Source organism: Podarcis raffonei, chromosome 15 (genome assembly GCF_027172205.1).
Source record: "Podarcis raffonei isolate rPodRaf1 chromosome 15, rPodRaf1.pri, whole genome shotgun sequence".
In the NCBI taxonomy this organism is placed as follows: Eukaryota; Metazoa; Chordata; class Lepidosauria; order Squamata; family Lacertidae; genus Podarcis; species Podarcis raffonei.
Window position 1 is genome coordinate 27,268,729 of NC_070616.1, and position 19,295 is coordinate 27,288,023.

The 19,295-nt window shown below is 45.2% G+C and overlaps 1 protein-coding gene across 1 annotated transcript; it reads left to right on the forward strand.

Annotated features, from left to right (window-relative positions):
* Positions 1–950: 950 nt before the first annotated feature.
* LOC128402956 (NXPE family member 4-like) lies at positions 951–7,273 on the forward strand. The gene is made up of 6 exons (XM_053367435.1): positions 951–1,111; positions 1,290–1,350; positions 1,768–2,488; positions 3,809–3,864; positions 4,692–4,913; positions 6,659–7,273. The coding sequence occupies exons 1-6, from the start codon at positions 1,013–1,015 to the stop codon at positions 7,192–7,194; spliced, it is 1,695 nt and encodes a 564-aa protein (XP_053223410.1). The 5' UTR covers positions 951–1,012; the 3' UTR covers positions 7,195–7,273.
* Positions 7,274–19,295: the final 12,022 nt, after the last annotated feature.

Here is a 19,295-nt window from a genome sequence, read left to right on the forward strand (position 1 = left end):
TTGAGAAGGCGAAGGCTTGGGATGTCAGTGTCTTCGTCATTTTACAATATTAGACTTCATATTCTTTCCTGTATGACACTGCCCAGCATTAAGATGTTTGCTGGCTCCCTTAGAAATTTCCTTAAATGTCCTTTTCATAGCTGTCCTCTTTGTTTTCCTCTTGATCTCATTTCAAGGCACCAAACAGTTAAGCGAGTTCAACTTTGATTTTCAAACAGATTAATAGAGAAGGTAAAATATAAGAGCAGTTTCCAGCAATTTAACAGCTTAACAAAAACTTGCCAGACTGGTTTTGCAGGGAGGGGTAAGCCCTTACCTCTCAGGCAGTTTTATGAATGGGATTTGCAAGTGAAAAGACAATGGGAAAGTTTTCCCCACCCTCCTACTGCAGAGAAATATTTGAGGTCCTTCTGGGAGAGCTCCACAACAAGATCTAGATCCTCCTTAGAGGTCTGGTTTGATTTTTGTGGCATTAAAAGCCTCTCTTCTTCATCCACTACTAGGTCTGAAATCTTTAGATTAGTTCAGAGCTTTCCAAATTTTTCAGGTTGGTGACACACTTTTTGGACATGCATCATTTTGCGACACAATCATTCAGTTTTACTAGCAAACCAGAGGTTAAACTAACCCTTTTCAGCCCCAGGAGGACAGTGGGGAGCATTTGTGTGACACACACCTACACACTGCAGCCGACACACTAACGTGTCACAACACACAGTTTGGAAAGCTCTCGATTAGCTGTTCACCTTGAGAAGAAAGTTGTTAGTACTTTTTCTTTGCCCTGCTAAAGCTCTGGAGAATCTCCTTTCTCGTTCAAAATTTGAAATAGCATGATGAAGGCTAATCAGTGTTGCAAAATGATATAATTTGGTGGTGTGAGCAGATGGCCTGAACTACCATCTTGTGCAGTTATGTCTCAACTTGCCCTGTTCATGTTGTATATGGTAGGCTTGAAATCAAAGGTGGCGACTCATGAGGAACCCCCCCCCCTTCTTTCACAGAGGAGACCAGAATGTATTTGGCACATACCTGGAGACCGACAGCTTTCTTGGCCCTGGTGCTGGGAGCAATCATCATCCTCAGCTACATCTTCCACAGAACTGACACAAAGGTAGGAATCCTCAGACTTTCCCCCTCCATTAAAGCTCATGTCTGTAGGGTGAAATCAATAATTCTGAAGTTTTGTGTGTGTAAATGCACTGTGAACATTCATCTGGTGGAAATGAAGAGTGGAGACTGCGAAGGTAGTGTGCAAACTCTCACCGTTATTTCTTGTTGCAATTTTCAAGAATTTCATTTGTGGAGAGCTGAAGAAGCAGTCAGCAGCAAACGAAATGGCTATGGATATTGGTAAGGGCTTTTGCTTTCAAACATCCATAAAACATTTATTTATTTTATTCATAAGAGTATTCCTAAACAACCAACTCATTAAAAAAAACTGATGTGCAATAAAATCACTAAACTATCATTAAATTATAAAATCATAAAATATAGAAGAAACGGCCGACGTCAAATCAAATTAATTCTACAAAAATGCTTAGCAAAGCAGAAATGTTTCCAGCAGATGGTAAAATTGTGGGTGTTTCTCTAATGTCAATGCAAAGGGGGTGTCCAAAATATTAGGCAATTATGCTAAAAGTCTTAGTTTGTGTGGAAAGTGAAAAGCAATATACCAGTGGGGGGAGCACACTTCTGTTGATGTAATAAAGAAAAAACAATTCGAATATCACCTCCCCCACAAATGATAAATGAATCCCATGTTTTCAGACATTTCTAGCATTGAAATCGCAGACAGCAGGAGCAAAATTTGGCCAATGAAAGATGGAACCCCGAGACATACTAGAATGGAATGGGCAGAAAAGGACAAAGAAATTAAAGCTGTCCTTAGAAAACTAGATGACCTGATGCCCAGCATCACTTTCATGGATATAAATACCACCACAAGTGCTAAGAACAGCAAGGCCACCATATTAAACTACAAAAGCTCTTATTGTGTTGGCGAGCATTTGATGGTTCGACTGGATTTATACAACTACTTGGGCAAGAGGAAGGAATACGGAGGAGACTTCTTACGAGCGAGGATCTTCTCTTCAAGTCTTAGGGCCGGAGCTTCTGGGCACATCACAGACTATAGGAATGGGACGTACCTGGCCAATTTCACTTTATTTTGGGAGGGTGATGTCAGAGTGTCCATCTTGCTCATCCACCCCAGCGAAGGAGTTTCAGCACTGTGGGCTGCAAGGAAAAAAGGCTACGACAAAATAGTTTTCACGGGCAAATTTTTAAATGGGACATCAAGCGTCCACACTGAATGTGGTTTTAACAAGACCACAGACACAGAACTGTGTGAGTATCTAGATGTACGAGACAGAGAGGCCTTCTATTGTGAGAAACCAAATAATGTACCTTGCGATGCTTTTGTTAGCCTGAAGTCCAACAACAAGCCCATCTCCTACCTCACTGCCTTGGAACACAGCCTTTTTAGCAGGTATTGTTCTTCGCTTCAGGCTGCAAAACACCTGGGGTCCCACCAGCCAATTGTTACCATTGTTTTCTGACCCGGGGGGGGGGGAAAATATTACACAGTCTACATGAGTACCATGTATTTAAAGTACACGGCTTCCCAAAAAGAATCCTGGGAACTGTAGTTTGTTAAGGGTGCTGGGGATTGTAGCTCTAGAAAATTACACTTCCTAGAATGCTTTGGAGGAAGTTATGTGCTCCAGATATGATAGCCATCTTTAAATATCTCAAGGGCTGTCATATGGAAGATGGAGCAAGCTTGTTTTCTCCTGCTCTGGAGGGTAGGACTATTAACACTATTAATTTTGCTTCCTCCAAATCAAGAGCACTCTGGGGTCAGTCTTGAGACATTTCAATGTAATACAGTGCTTAAAAAGGTAAAGTAAAGGGACCCCTAACCGTTAGGTCCAGTCGTGGCCGACTCTGGGGTTGCGGCGCTCATCTCGCTTTATTGGCGGAGGGAGCCGGCGTACAGCTTCCGGGTCATGTGACCAGCATAACTAAGCCGCTTCTGGCGAACCAGAGCAGCGCACGGAAACGCCGTTTACCTTCCCACCGGAGCAGTCCCTATTTATCTACTTGCACTTTGAAATGCTTTTGAACTGCTAGGTTGGCAGGAGCAGGGACCGAGCAACGGGAGCTCACCCCATCGTGGGGATTTGAGCTGCCAACCTTCTGATCGGCAAGTCCTAGGCTCCGTGGTTTAACCCACAGCACCACCCACGTCTATCTTCAAATATCTCAAGGGCTGTCATATGGAAGATGGAGCAAGCTTGTTTTCTCCTGCTCTGGAGGGTAGGACTATTAACATTATTAATTTTGGTTCCTTCAAATCAAGAGCACTCTGAGACATTTCAATGTAATATGGGGATGTGGTTGTGGCTCCATGGTAGAGCATCTGTTTTGCAAGCTGAATGTTTTAAATTTGATATCCAGCATTTCCCTATAGGGGAGCTGCTGCCTGTCGGTGTAGACACTATTGAACTTGATGGAGCAATGCTTTGACAGGCAGCTTCCTTGATTTCACACACATCCTCCACAGCTGGAACACTCTGGGGTCTGTCTTAAAGAAACTCCAATATAACTTTCCATTTGCACCTAATGAGAACACGACAATACAATAATCATCTTGCCGGAACACACCAAGAACCATCTAGCCAAGGCTTCCATTTCCGATAGAGGCCACTGAGGTGTGAGAACGGGGTGGGATAAAGCCCCACAGCACTCTGGGTAATGGACTTATATTCCGACTTGATTTTTAATGGCCATTTTTTTTCTCATAAAGGTCCAACACTGGAGCTGAGATCCCTCAGACATTTGGGGACATTCGTGTCGCTGCCTGTGAAAGTGAGCTGGACATTCTGATTATTGTCACAACTTTTGTGTGGTCCATCCAGGGGCATGCCTAGGGGTTGGTGAGGCTGGCCCCTGCCAAGGGGGGTGGGATGACACAAAAACCATGCCTGTCCATTTTGAAGTGGCTAGTAGCCTAGCCCGCCTGTCCACACACTCCCTGGGCTTCTCCTCCACTGCTCTGGACAGGTGGGCCACAAGGGACAGGCGGTGCAGATACAGCTCTTTGCCAAGGGTGCAAGAAAGTCTAGGTTCGCCATCCCCAAGCCTATTTTTTCTGGCCTCAACCCAACCTAGTGACTCTGGCCCCCAACCTCCTCCTGCACCCCAACCTCTTGTGTGCTTTAGGAGATTCCCAAGAAAGACTCTTTTCATTCAGCCAGACCTTTTGGATCTTGGCGTCTTCTCCTCTATTTTAAGCTAAGACTTTTGGGCTGCTCTCCCGCCTTCCACAGTTTTTAATTTTATCCTTTATTGCTGCTCTTATCCTCAGACCCTCCAAAACCTCTTGGCGTAGAAGCAGGAGGCCAAATAACTACAACAAATAACTCCATTGCTATTCTGGTTCTTCCCCATCCTTGAAAATGACGCCATCTTCAGGGCTTGCACACAGTTTGCCAGGTGCGGAATTGAGGGGCTGCAATAAAGGGTTTTCCCTGCTGGCTACTGTCCTTCTTCCTATAGCTTTGGGATCCCCAATGACTGCCCAGGAGGCTGTGGGACCAGTCACACTTTCAACCCTGTTTTCCCCCCCTTACAGTGCTGTAGTCACAGAGCTCACTGGCACCTGCTTGTCTCTCATTTCCTTTTGATAGGCATGGCGATGACCACTGCGAGCGAGAAGTGCAAGGTTGGCATGAGGTCCCCATCTCCCAGGGGCTTCGTCTGGCAGAACCAGTGGCATCCTGTGTTCTGCAGCATGTCAGCTTTCCATACCTTGGATAGGATTAACGCTTGCTTGCAACAAAAGATCATTTACCTCCTGGGAGACTCAACTGTGCGGCAATGGATGGAGTATCTCACAAAGAGAGTCGATAGTACGTTCTCCCACCTAGATATAATCTCAACGTAGCAAAGCTTCCAGTAACACACAGTGCCTGCTTCTGATAACTCGCACTCCTTTCTACCCGCAAAAGAGCCATCTCCTAGTTTAAGTCTAGGGCTGTAAGAACCATATTGTTGTTTTTTTCTTGGCTACGACATTCATTATATAAAAGACTGAGTAGCAAGGTATAAGATGGAAAGGAAAGAGTGTCCCAAACAGGTCCCCAGCAGTCACACCCCAGAGCTTTACCTCCTTTGTCTCCTGTACACTCCCCACGCCCTGCCCGACACACGCAACATCTGTTCTGTGCTTGGAGAGCACCACCCAGCTAAGGCTCCGAGTTTCCTCTGTCTGCTCAACTATAGGGCTTATTTCCAGTCATTCACTGCTGCCTTGGCTCTTGATCCTCACCTAGTTATGACAATACAGAGGCCACTCTGATCCCTGATTGATCCTTTTCTAGTCTTTGCCTATGCAAGGGAGTAGCAGCAGTGGGGGGCTGCCGGGGCAATTGGCCTGGGTGCGTGGGGGGGGGGCGATGCTCATGCCGCCCTCCCCAAGCCAGCCCCAAAGCAGCTCAAGTGTCACTTCAGCAGTGAGGGCTGGGCTGGCACACGGCAGGCTCCGTTCACACTCCAAGCCCACATCCCTCTTCACGCACCGGGCACCAGCACAGCATGCTCTGCTGCTGGCATGGACGACCCACAACCACCAGCATGGCACCTTGGGATGGCAGTGTAACAACCAGCACCCCCTACAGTGCCTACAAAAGGTGTCTCCCCCCCCCATAAATCCACATATACAGTGGTACCTTGGTTTACAACCATAATCAGTTCCGGAGGCCCGGTTGTAAACCAAAACAGGTTGCAACCCAAGGTGCGCTTTCACCAATAGGGCCTCAAAAAATAAAAAATAAAAAATTGGTTGTAATCTGAAAAAAGGGACACACACTTCCTGGTTTGACTTGGTTCTAATCCAAAACAGTTGCAAACCAAGGTAGAACTGTATGTGAGAGACAGTTTGCTCTTTCTGCTCAGTTCCTGTTTGGAGAAAGGACATCTAGAAGATGTTTGTCCTCTGCTCTGTGGGAGTTCTTTGCAGTGTGGGCCCAGCCTGTCAAATAGGACAGAGATAAATTCTTTGCCCTGAAACAATACAATACAAATATTTATTACAGTCATAGACCAGCATAAAAGGACGGGATACAGTCATTTAAAATCTGAAAAGCATTTTGGAAAACTAAAGGGTATTAAAACAGAAGGTGAATATAAAAGTCTATGAGAATTTAAAAGGAGCTAAAAGAATATAAAAGAAGGGATAGGAGCATTGGGCGGGTGTGGAAGAGCATAAAAGATTGATATATAAAAGACTTTACCAATTTACAGAGCACTCTGATATGTTCATTAAATCTGCTTTGTGGCACAGGTCATCCTGCGACAAATTTTGAGCACTGCTGTGCAGAATCTAGCAACATTATATGTTGGAGCAGGATTGGTATCTGAGAGCAGCAGGGAGGTATAGAATTGCTCTGTGAGGCCTGGGTACTTATGAAGTAGTGGAGAAATCAGGCTGATATAAATGTCTCTGTAGTTGTCCTGAAACAAAATAGCACCATCAGATCCAAGAGAGTACACTAGCCATGCAGAGTTTTCCCCACAAGAAGTAGTCCCCTAATTTTTCTAAGGGCAATGACCAAAAAACTTGTACTGATTTTTTCCCCCTCTATTCCCACATTAGCACTGAAATATCTCAAGCGCTATGCAATCGGGAAACCCGACCGACTGGTCGCAGTGGACATGGCTAGAAACATTCAAATCAATTGGAAAAAACATGCTCACCCCTTTGTAGGCTCTTCTGAGTACACAGTGAAAGACCATAGCTATGTCGCTTGGGACATTGACCTTGTGGCAGGTGACAGAGACACAGCAGTTGTCATCTCTCTGGGCCAACACTTCCGTCCCTTCCCCATCGAGCTCTTCATTCGAAGAATGATTAACATACGGGCAGCCATCCAACGTCTTCTCCTGAGGAGCCCAGACACAAAAGTCATCATCAAAGCAGAGAACACCCGGGAGATGTCAATAGACCAGGAGCGATTTGGGGACGTCCATGGTTATGCCCAATACCTTGCGCTAAAGGACATTTTTCAAGATCTGAAGGTGGGCTTCATTGATGCCTGGGACATGACAGTTGCCTATGGCACAAACCTGGTTCACCCACCAGATGATGTGGTCAGAAGTCAGATTGATATGTTTTTGTCTTACATATGTTAAGGCAGTAGAATAAACCCAGAGTGAAAGCTTTAATTATGCAAAGGAAAGGATTTTGAATGGGGCAAGACAGTCAGCTAAACATGTGGAACAATTTTATCAGTTGCGTTTAGACGCCAAAGCACCAAAACAAATAACAGATGAAGCAGAGAATTTTGGATCGGAAAATGTAGAAGTTAAGGATATGGGACACACTTGGTGGCTGCGACAAGGGCTGCATATATATATCAGAATGGTTTACAACAATTACCTATAAAACCATTCTAGCTAGCTAGCTAGCTAGCATCTATCTAAAATAAAACAGGAATCAGGTAACAGTGGTGGAAACTGGTATTGCCCACATAAGCCTGACAGAATAGAAAAGTTTTCGGGTGTTTAAAAGTTGAAACAGAAGGTGCCTGTCATTGGCTTTGACTCCCCCTACTGGTGCCCTCCTGCCATACACCCCAGATGGATCGTTGTTGGTTAACCCTTTTCTTTGATTACCAGCACCCCATATCCATGCCTTCCCTCTGTATCAGTGAGTTACTCTCCATGTCTGAGGCCCTAACCATTCTACCTCTTGCCACATGCCTTTATAGACAGGTAGGGCTGGGAAAGAAATTTCCTTGTCTGAAACACTTGTTGGGTTGTGGGCACTGCCGGTCAGTGATGGACCAATGGCCTGACCCGGTATAAGGGAGATTTCTGTGGCCTTAAAAACACTGTATGCAAGTCACGCTCACAACTAAAACCAGAGGCAGGTGTGTTCATTGTGCCCAGAGGCAGGCCCAGCATCACACTCTTAAAGATGGCTAACTTTTGTGCTGGGAAAAATGTCTGTCCTTGGTTCAAATATGTTTAGATGCCTTTTGCCAGAGCTGGGGGATAAGCCTATCTGTAAAGTGAAATCTCTCTTGCTCTCGCTCTCCCAAGTGAGAGGTTTAAGCCTGCCTGTCCATTACAGCACTCTCCTTTGTTCTGCCCTAATCCTATGTTTGGGGAAACTTTGAGATTGCTAGCTTGCTTTTCTTAGTGAGCTTAGTGCCACATGCTCAGAGGATCTCCATTTCTCTCCTCTGGCCCTCCCCTTCTCCCATGGCCCAACCTACCCAAGGCAAATTCCTCTCTGCAAAGCAAGGGGAAGAGAAACAAATACCAGCTTGCCTATCCTGCTGATCTCACCTGTTGCAGCTGATACCAGGGAGGACAGCGCGCAAGCAAGAAGGGAGGAGGTGAGAGACAGAGTGGAGGGCATGGACGAGGCTGGAGGAGGAGGTTGGTGAGTAAGAGGTTAACTGGGCTCAGGGCAGGATCTGAGTCCAAAACCCTTCTCCATCCCTTGTGGGTCATGTAGGAAGAGAAACCTGCACACTTTCAGTAGGGCTTGGAAATGCAATTCAGCTATTCTATTGCGGCCTTAATTCCAATGATCACCTTTAAGCTGACTTTCTTTGTGACACCCCCTTGCCCACCCAGCAGGGGGCTGGGGTAAAGAGAGGGGTAAAGACACTCTGAAGAAGCCCGGGATACATCACAACATCCTTTTCCCTTTCTTCTTACCTACGCAACTTGCTGCACAGCATCATGTTCCCATTACAGGGGGAAATGAATGAGCTTGAACAAGTTTAGATTACAGAAGCAACCCTAACATCGTGAGAGGATGAGCAGGATTCTTAATAAAGCACCCCCTGAAGTTTGAGAAGGTGAAGGCTTGGGATGTCAGTGTCTTCGTCATTTTACAACATTAGACTTCATATTCTTTCCTGTATGACACCGCCCAGAATTAAGATGTTTGCTGGCTCCCTTAAAAATTTCCTTAAATGTGCTTGTCATAGCTGCCCTCTTTGTTTTCCTCTTGAAGGCACCGAACAGTTAAGGAAGTTCAACTTTGATTTTCAGACATATTAATAGAGAAGGTAAAATATAAGAGCAGTTTCCAGTAATTGAAAAAGGCAAAAAAGGAATGTATTCAGGCATTACCATCTATGTTTTTCCTTGTTCTTCCTTGTCTTCTGCTGCCATGGACACTTTGAATGTTATCTTCCTCTTCTCCCAACTGTCTTATTGTTCAATTTTATGGCAGCAAACTCGTTTGATCTCTGTTATTGATAGCAGTTAAGGGAGTGCCATGCTGCAATGCTATTAATTTAAAGCGCAACTCCCCTCTAGATTTGTTGCTCTAGCCTCTCTAATTTTTTAAAGCTCCTGGCTTTTTCACAGCATTTCACTGCTGAGATCCTGAAAGATCCAGATTTCTACTCCTCCCCAGGTTCAATTAGGTGCATTGTGAGTCATTCTCATAATGCTATGTTTCGTTTGGAAATGATGAGATTTAATTACTATGTCTCTGGGACATTATTTTGAGGTGGGCTTGGGGCCAACTCCCCATGGCACTCTGAGTCCCTTAAGCCCATGATCGGTCAGAGAAGAATGGATGGAGGCAGGATCCAGGGGAAAGCAAGGCATTTCTGTTATTTTCCTGTTGCAACAGAGTTCCTTCCCCTCCTTGCAAGGAGGTGGTACAGTGGTATCTTGGTTCTCAAACTTAATCCATTCTGGAAGTCTGTTCCAAAACCAAAGCGTTCCAAAGCCAAGGCGCGCTTTCCCATAGAAAGTAATGCAAAACGGATTAATCCGTTCCAGACTTTTAAAAACAACCTCTAAAACAGCAATTTAACATGAACTGTACTATCCAATGAGACCATTGATCCATAAAATGAAAGCAATAATCAATGTACAGCACTATAAAATAAATAAAACAGTATTGTAGATGATAAAAATTTAAATTAAATTGTTTTGCTTACCCGCACTGACGATAGTTATTGTTTGGATGGGGGGGGGGCTTAATAATTATTTCACTGTTAATATACTTCTTCTTAACTGTATTTCACTATTAATATACTTCTTAATTGTATTTCATTATTAATATACTTCTTCCTAATTGTATTTCAGTTCAGCAATTACTTTAATAAAATACATATTTTGTTATGTGCAAATGGCTTTAGATACCTATTAGCATTAGCTTCAGATACCATATAGCATATATTCAATACAAGATGCAGTGACAATTTGTTGTTAACAAAGGAAAGCTGGACATATAAAGGGCTCCATTACCTTCAGTAGCCTAGGGCCTCATCAAACCTAAATCTGGCCCTGGACACATATGGTGGCCAGCACAGGAAGCAGGGGTTGAAAAGCCCCAGTACAGAGAGCAGAACACCTTTGTGTCCTGCCCACCCTGCCCAAGGGTAGACCTGGGTCATTTTTGTAGACGGAACGGGAGAGCAGCACAAAACATCAGACAGAAAGTAAGAGGCAGTGCTCACATCAAGCTAAAAACTAGGACATTGATCCAAAGAATTATGCCTAATAGATATTTAGCTCCGCTACACTGGCAAAAAAAAATATGTTTTCAGTTGTTTTGCATATGCAGCCACTGAAGAGAATACAATTCAACCGCTACCTTCTAAAATCCATGACATTCTAGTTTTATGCAAGCACATAGTGTTATTTAAAAGCATACGGTTTGCATAAAAAGAGCCCTGGTGAGACTTCAATTTAAATATGTACATTTCACTCCATTTCTGCGAATGTTCAGGTTAAAATAAAGCAGTGAGTGTGCTAACTCCATTCCGGTTATTTTAGAGTCAATTCTTAGCATTATTTTCCCTAGATAAATATGGAGATCATATGTACTGCAGTTATTGAAAAGTGGGGAACCATCTGTTCATGAACTTCTACTTCATCGGATGCCTGGTATGCTATCCGCTGCAGGCAGGGCATAGAGAGAGAAATAAATGAAAGCAGTGTAGTCAGAGGGCAACCAAGTGCAAGGAAACTCATCAATTAGAAGGCAGAAAATGATGACTCAGTAGATTAGCTTTATTTCTTTACTAAAGAACTTGGAAGGAGCCCATTGTTCTTTGCTGCCTAATAATTTTGTTTCTCTCTCTACGCCCTGCCTGCAGAGGATAGCATACCAGGCATCCGATTAAGTAGAAGTTCATTGTAAAGGGAATTGGGGGTTGCTTGTGCGTAAAGGGTGCTGCCGCTCTAGGCAACGTTTCCTGGCTGAACCTTTCCCTGGCTGGACAGCCCTTACTCCATGGCTGTGTCAGTCGCTGGCAGAATCCATCAGTGGGCATTTCCTGAACTTCTTCCAACCTAGAAGCTCTTTGACGCCAAGTCTCCGCCTAGCCTCCCTGCGTGGAAGCCTCCTGCGCAGAGTGGGCGTGCCCAACGGAGGTCCTGGGCTCTCCCCACTGGTCTCTGTGGAAGAGTCTTGGAGCCCTCTCTCCGCAGTTCCCCCTTGCTTCCTGGTGTCACTCCTATTTCCTTCCTCAAAGGAAGTGTTCTCTCTCTCCCTGCTGGTCCCTTCTCCTGCATCGTTGGGGAGCCTTACCTCCACTCTAGGCTCCGATGGCAGTTCCCTGACATCCATGAAAGCTTGTGGTGAAATACATCTGTTTAGCCTTTAGAGTGCCACAAGACCCTGTATTGCTTTTCTTGCCACAAACTGACAACAGTGTCTCTTCCCTGCAAGGAACTGAACAGCAACTCTTTACACAAGCTGCCAGAAGCAAGATGCTCCAAAACTCACATCTTCACCCTGCCCCAACCTTAAATCAGAGGAATCATTACTGCTATTTATTATTAATAATATTTCAATATTATTAGCTACGCGGGTGGCGCTGTGGGTTAAACCACAGAGCCTAGGACTTGCCGATCAGAAGGTCGGCGGTTCGAATCCCCACGATGGGGTGAGCTCCCGTCGCTTGGTCCCTGCTCCTGCCAACCTAGCAGTTCGAAAGCATTTCAAAGTGCAAGTAGATAGGTACCGCTCTGGCAGGAAGGTAAACGGTGTTTCCGTGCGTTGCTCTGGTTCTCCAGAAGCGGCTTAGTCATGCTGGCCACGACCCGGAAGCTGTACGCCGGCTCCCTCAGCCAATAAAGCGAGATGAGCGCCGCAACCCCAGAGTCGGCCATGACTGGGCCTAATGGTCAGGGCTCCCTTTACCTTTACTGTTACCACTGCTGCTGCTATGGATTTATTACAGCCTCCTTAAGCCTGATTTCCTGTTCCCTCTCAGTCTCCCTTTTCTTCTGGATCCAATTGTATTTGGCTTTTAAGATTTTGAGCAGTGACTTCGTGGTTCTTAAACTTTTGTGGAGTACCCAGAAACCTTTGGGTTCTTTATGTAATAAAAATGCAGGTGATAATACACAAAATTACAGAGACAAAATTGGGGAGGGGGTGAAAAAGTTAATGTGGAGAGGGGACATGGCATGTATGCAGAAGGTTCCAGGTTCAATCCTGGCCATTATCTCCAGGTAGGACTGAGAAAGACAGGTAGTAGCTTTCTGGGATTTCAAGACAAAATATAAACCAGGTATGAGGAATCTATGATCCTTCAGCTCCTTCTCTAACATCAAGTAGATTGGCGCAGAGGTAAAGGCAGGAATACTCACCTGCATCCAGCCTTGGCATTGAAAATGCGGCCTAACTTTGGTTCAAAAATGTTGAAGATACCTCCTCCCAAAAGCGCTCCACACCCCTGCCCCGGTCTTTTAGCCCTGCAAAGTGCAAGACCTCTCTCTGCAGCGAGAGGTGTGGGAGTCTAAGCCTGCCTGTCCATTGCAACTACTTCATTTATTCTGCCCTGATTCCAAATTTGGGGGAATCTTGAGACTGCTATCTTGCTTTTCTTAGTGAATGAAAAGTGTTCAGCACATGCTCAGAGGCTTGCAATGAATGCTTATGAACTGCGTTCTCTGTTTGTCTCCTCTGGCCCTCCTCTTTCTTTTCCATGGCCCAACCTATCTATCCGTGAGGCAAATTCCTCAATGCAAGTGTGGCATAGTGGGCAGAGTGTCAGACTAGGTTTAAACCCCACTCACCCAATAAGCTCTCTGGGAGGCTTTGGGCCAGTCACTTGCTCTCAGACTAACCTACCTCACAGGGTTATTGTGAGGGTAAAATGGGGAGAAGAACTATTTACACTACCTTCAGCTACTGGGAGGAAAGGTGGGGTATGAATGCAAATATATACAGTCATGCCTTGGTACTTGGACATTTTGGCTCCCGAATGCTGCAAACCCGGAAGTGAGTGTTCTGGTTTGCGAATGTTTTTCAGAAACCAAAGGTCCAACGCTCCTTCCATGGCTTCTGATTGAGTGAAGGGAGCTCCTGCAGTCAATTGGAAGCCGCACCTTGGTTTTCAAACCGTTTCAGGAGTCCCAGAATGGGTAACATTCGACAACCAAGATACGACTGTATAGATGAGAGTAAAGGTAAAGGTAAAGGGACCCCTGACCATTAGGTCCAGTCGTGGCCGACTCTGGGGTTGCGGCGCTCATCCCGCTTTATTGGCCGAGGGAGCCGGCATACAGCTTCCAGGTTATGTGGCCAGCATGACTAAGCCGCTTCTGGTGAACCAGAGCAGTGCACGGAAACGCCGTTTACCTTCCCGCCGGAGCGGTACCTATTTAACTACTTGCACTCCAACGTGCTTTCGAACTGCTAGGTTGGCAGGAGCAGGGACCGAGCAACAGGAGCTCACCCCGTCGCGGTGATTCGAACCGCCGACCTTCTGATCGGCAAGCCCTAGGCTCTGTGCTTTAACCCACAGTGCCACCCGCGTCCCTATAGATGAGAGTAGCAGGGCGAAAATTGTGCTAGACAGACCAGTATTCATTTCTCTTCCTCTTGTTTTGAGATACACAAACACATATGCTAATAAAAAAAAGTGGATGAAAAATGAATAGTGGTTGCCTAGTGGGTGGCAATCCAGTTTGACTCTGCTATCGTGGGCTTAATTCCAATGTTCACATTTAAGTTGACTTTATTTGCGACACACTCTCTCCCCTCCACCCGCACCCCAGGCACTTCACTGCCAAGCAAGGAGAGAGGCACTTCACTGCCAAGCAAGGAGAAGAGAAATATACCGTCTGACTAGCACAGTTTTTCTCACCTTTTGTTGCCGACATCAGTGAGGGGAGAATGCAAGCAAGAATGAGAGAAAGAAGGAACAGAGCTAGAGACGAGGACGTGGAGGAATCCAGATGGGAATGAGATTGGTGAGTAAGGGATTAAGTGGCTCAGGACAGGATCTGGGTCCAAAGCCCTTCCCCATCTCTTGTGGAACAGCTAGGTAAGAATCGCTAACCCATTTTTGCTAGATCTCTGTAAGCAAGGGTTACAATTTATAAAAAGCAATGCTAGCAACTGGAAGGGTGGCAATGGGTTTTCCAAATTGCCTCTGGGACTACCATGGCTTAGACTCAATTGGGGTTTACTGGGTGCATACCAATGAGACCATGGGCTCATCCAGACTTCTGCTTCTCCCACCACTTTCCCCTGGGAAAACCCACTCTTCAGTGCTGAATCGGAGCAAACATCAATTGGGTTGTCCACATTTGTTCTGATTTAGCGCTAAAGAGCCATTTTTTCCTGGAGAAAGCAGTGGGACAAGCAGAAAACTGCTCAGACCCATGTCTAGGAAGCACATGAGAAGTGGGAAACCCATTTAGCCCTATGCTTTCTGGGCTCAACTTGCACTATAATGCCCCCATACTTCTGAAACTGGTTTTTGCATCATGTGAAAAGTCAAACGCGAGAAATGAAGTTACACGGAACCAGGCAGAGGGCTTTCCCAGCAATGGCACCTTCCCTGTGAAACGCCCTCCCATCAGATGTCAATCAGATGTTAACTATACAACTGAAGACATCTGAAGGCAGCCTTGTATCAAAAATGTTTTTAATGTTTGATATTTTATTATGCTTTGATATGTGTTGGAAGCCACCCAGAGTAGCTGGGACAACCCAGTCAGATGGGTGGGGTATAAATAATAAATTTGATTATTACTATTACCACTACTATTACGGAATAGGATGTCCCTGGATTCATCAGAGAAATGTTGAAACGTATGCATTTGAATGGCAATGGCCCTCACCTTTTCCGGCATCCAGCCCCCTCTAATATTTTATTGGGGAGTTATAATTAATAAAATTGTTGTTGTTGTTGTTGTTAAATATACAGTCATATGGAAATTAACAGGGAAAAGTCATGAAAAGGGAATAAACTGCCATGTCAACACAGCCTAAGTTACATGGATTCAGCAATGCCTGCACTGCTTTCCAATTTGCTTTTGGGCACAATTCCAAATATTGGTGATTAATTTCTGCTAAAGCCCTAAATGGCTTGGGTTCAGGGTGACTCAGGGGCCTCTTTATTTACCAGCCAGCCCAATGCTTAAGGTCTGGGTGGGTATGGGGCGGAAGCCCTTATCTGTGTCTTACCTCAAGCACAGAATCACAGACTGTAGGGCTGTTCAGAAACAGAACCTATGCAGTGGCTGTCCCACAAGGCTTGGGTGACTTCCCTTCTCTGATGCTCTTCTTCCGGTGAGTGAAGACATTCTTATTGCATCCTAGGCTTCTGCCTGGTCAGGTAGGTAGCTGGTGGTGTTAAAACGTGCTATTTTATCTGCTTCTGCCTACCTCAGTTGTAATTTATATTGTTCTGTTACCTGTTTTTATACAGTAACTGTTGCGGTATTGTTTATGCCAGGGGTAGCCAACATGGTAGCCTCCAGATTTGGAGACTCCAGTTCCCACTGGCCCCAGCCAGCATGCCCGCTGGCAGGGGTGCCAACTTGAATAAAATATTGGGAGGTGGGCAGGTAAGCCCTGCCCCACATAATTGAATACAGGCTGGTGATGGGAGTTCCAGTCCAACACCATTTGGAGGGCACTGTGATGGCTATCGCTGTCTTCTGCGTTAGAGGGGCATGGTAGAAACTGCTGCATAAATAAAAGAAAAACCAAACATCCAAATCCCTTTAGCCAACTTCCTTCTTGTGACAGAGGGAATTTGTTAAAGGTGGTGGCAGGGAACCTTTTCAAGCCAAAAGTCCACACTTCTTCTTTCATTCCTGCTTCCCTGAGATCCTTCTGCAGTGAGCACCAGAAATTCTAAGAGGACTAGCATTAAGATCTAGCTTCCAAATAGCTCCAAAATGATGTAGCTGTCGGGATTTTTATGAGATATTTTATAAGGAGGCCTCAATCACTCTTCAACTGGGATCCTACTCTACTGCTGTCCTGGATGTCATTGCAGTGATCCCATCATCTCAACCAAGCACTGCTATATCAGACAAGTTCAAAGGAGTTGAGTTTTGTGGGGGTTTTTAATATATGAAAAGCCCCAACAAGTATCCACAAAGGAAAGAGCAACAAATGCTAACCAATTGGTTCTTACATGGAACAGCATCCTAGCTTGCAGGCACAAGTGTCAGGTCCGACCCTGGGTCCAGTTTCTCTTCTGGTCCTTGTCCCTCCTTCTCTTACTTGGTTCCTCTAGCTCCACTGTTCCCTTCACCCCTAACCTCTTGCACTGACTTACCGGTAGTTCCTTCCTCCTCTCTGCTCTTCCAGCTCATTGCCTTTCATCCTCCTACCACTTTCTGATTGGTTTCCTGGATTTTGGTCTTCTCCCCAAATGATAAACTCTCACCCAGTTTCTCGCCTCGCTGTGCCTGACCAGAACAGATTACACAATCTCTCACACACACACCTCCCCGCCGGCAACACGGTGCATATGAACTCCTGTTTGGAGCTGCAAACATTGTGTTCTACATCCTGCGAAAATCTCTGGCCAAAGTGCATTGGTACCGAATGGGGCTCATCTTAATCATAGCTGCTACTGAAGATGATCTGTGTCCATCAACTCTGTATTTGCAAACTGTTATGAGAAAAAAAAACCCTGCTCCTTTTCCCTTACGGGGTACCCAAGAGCCCATATAGAGTCCTTTTGTAGGTTCTCTATAAGTAGGAGAAAATAACAGAGACCAACCAGAGAATATTGAGAAGCAAAGCAGCGAGTAAGCCTGTTCTTTATTAAGCTGTTGCAACAGAGTCCTCACTCGCCACCAGCAGGAAAGAGGAGGAACCCAATACAAAGATGTGCCTGCCCTCATATAGACTTTTGAAATTGCACATCCTTAAACTCCAGACCACCCCCAGAAATATCATACATACATCACAGAAGGGGTGTAGCCCAGGACCACCTCCCCCAATACATCATACATATATCACAGGGGGTGGTCTAAAACAGAATGCTGAGTGTGTTCTCTCCTGTCTGGCAGGTTACCTGATTGCATTATCTGGGTTTTGGCCACTCTTTTGTTTTTATAACTACTTAATTCCCGAATGGAAGTAATGGAGGCAGTGAGAGATTTGACTTTCTTGGGCTCCATGATCACTGCAGATGGTGACAGCAGTCACGAAATTAAAAGACGCCTGCTTCTTGCAATGACAAACCTAGACAGCATCTTAAAAAGCAGAGACATCACCTTGCCGACAAAGGTCCTCCGTATAGTTAAAGCTATGGTTTTCCCAGTAGTGATGTATGGAAGTGAGAGCTGGTCCATAAAGAAGGCTGATCGCCGAAGAATTGATGCTTTTGAATTATGGTGCTGGAGGAGACTCTTGAGAGTCCCATGGACTGCCAGAAGATCAAACCTATCCATTCTGAAGGAAATGCCCTCCAGTGAGCCCTGAGTGCTCACTGGAAGGACAGATCCTGAAGCTGAGGCTCCAATACTTTGGCCACCTCGTGAGAAGAGAAGACTCCCTAGAAAAGACCCTGATGTTGGGAAAGATTGAGGGCACAAGGAGAAGGGGACGACAGAGAACAAGATGGTTGGACAGTGTTCTCAAAGCTACCAGCATGAGTTTGACCAAACTGTGGGAGGCAGTGGAAGACAGGAGTGCCTGGCATGCTCTGGTCCATGGGGTCATGAAGACATGACTAAACAACAACAAATTCCCAAATCCAGGTCACAGGTTCACCATATTCACACCTTAAATGTGCCCTTAAGGCAGGATTTGTGAGCTCAAAGACAATGAGGAGGTTTTTTCCCATTTCCTTAGACCTTGCAGAGAAATATTTGAGGTCATTTTGGGAAAGAGAAAATGGTTTCAGGACTTTTCTGTAGGTTTCAGACATGTGGTTTACATATTTGTATGTGTTTGTTTGGTACATTTATGAATATCTATTACATATATGACCTTAAAATTCTTATAACAAAACCTTACACAAATGTAAGTTACGGGAATGTGTACTCAGCAAGGTCAAGGTACGCAGAGATACCATTGACCCCCAGCTGGTGAAGCTTGCTGACCTTCCGGATAAGTCTAAACTCATTTTTTTCCTCATAGGCAAAGACCACAAGACGACCTGGATGGTCACCAGTTTCTGTGTGCAGATTTGCAGGCGCAGACCACCGCCTGAAACAAATTAGTTCGCTAGGAAAACAGGCGAAGTCAGCCTCCAGGGTGTCAGGACCAATTTGTATGGTAGCCCAAATTTTTTAGGTCGTTATGTGTATATGTGCTTATCTTAGATTTTAATTTTTAAGCTGTTGTTTTACACCGTTTTACATGTACCTTTTATTCTTGTGAAAGCTGTCCCAGTTGTGCTTTTGTAGCAATTGGTTAGGCCAGTCAAATGACCACGCAGCAATCAGAGAAATAAAGCAATAAAGTTTTAATTGCTTGCCGGCAGCAAGCAATGGCACGGAGGAATAAGTTCCAAAGTTTGGCCCCTCCCAACAGGGGAGGCTTCCCTTTATACATTCTTGAATCAGGTCTTTATTCAATCAAAAGTTACAGCATTGCACATACTCAGATAGATACACTAGATTCGGCCTAGAGACAAGAACTGCTTTGCTGGGAGATTGTGTTCTAGAACCTTAGGTTCTGCCTAGAGCTAAGGCATGAGGAGTTGGACATTACCCTTCCATGTCCTTATTTGGTAATCCTTATCAGCCTATCTCTGTGTGTCTCTGAGTAGTGGGTGTCTGAGTGTATTTACTGGATGTGGGGGTGTGGCCTAGATCAACAAAATGGCTTCCTTGCTTAACATTTTAACTCTCAAAATGGCTTCCCTAAGCACATTGCTACACTTTTCGAGCTGGTCTTTGACCGTAATAAATTATGATGATGATAATGCTCAGGAAGGATTGTGGCTGTGAGAGAGCATCCTGCTGACTCTCCTCCCTTGCAGAGAGGGCAAGCAAAAGGAGAGGCTGCAACCTCTGAGTCCCAAGTCCATGTGACG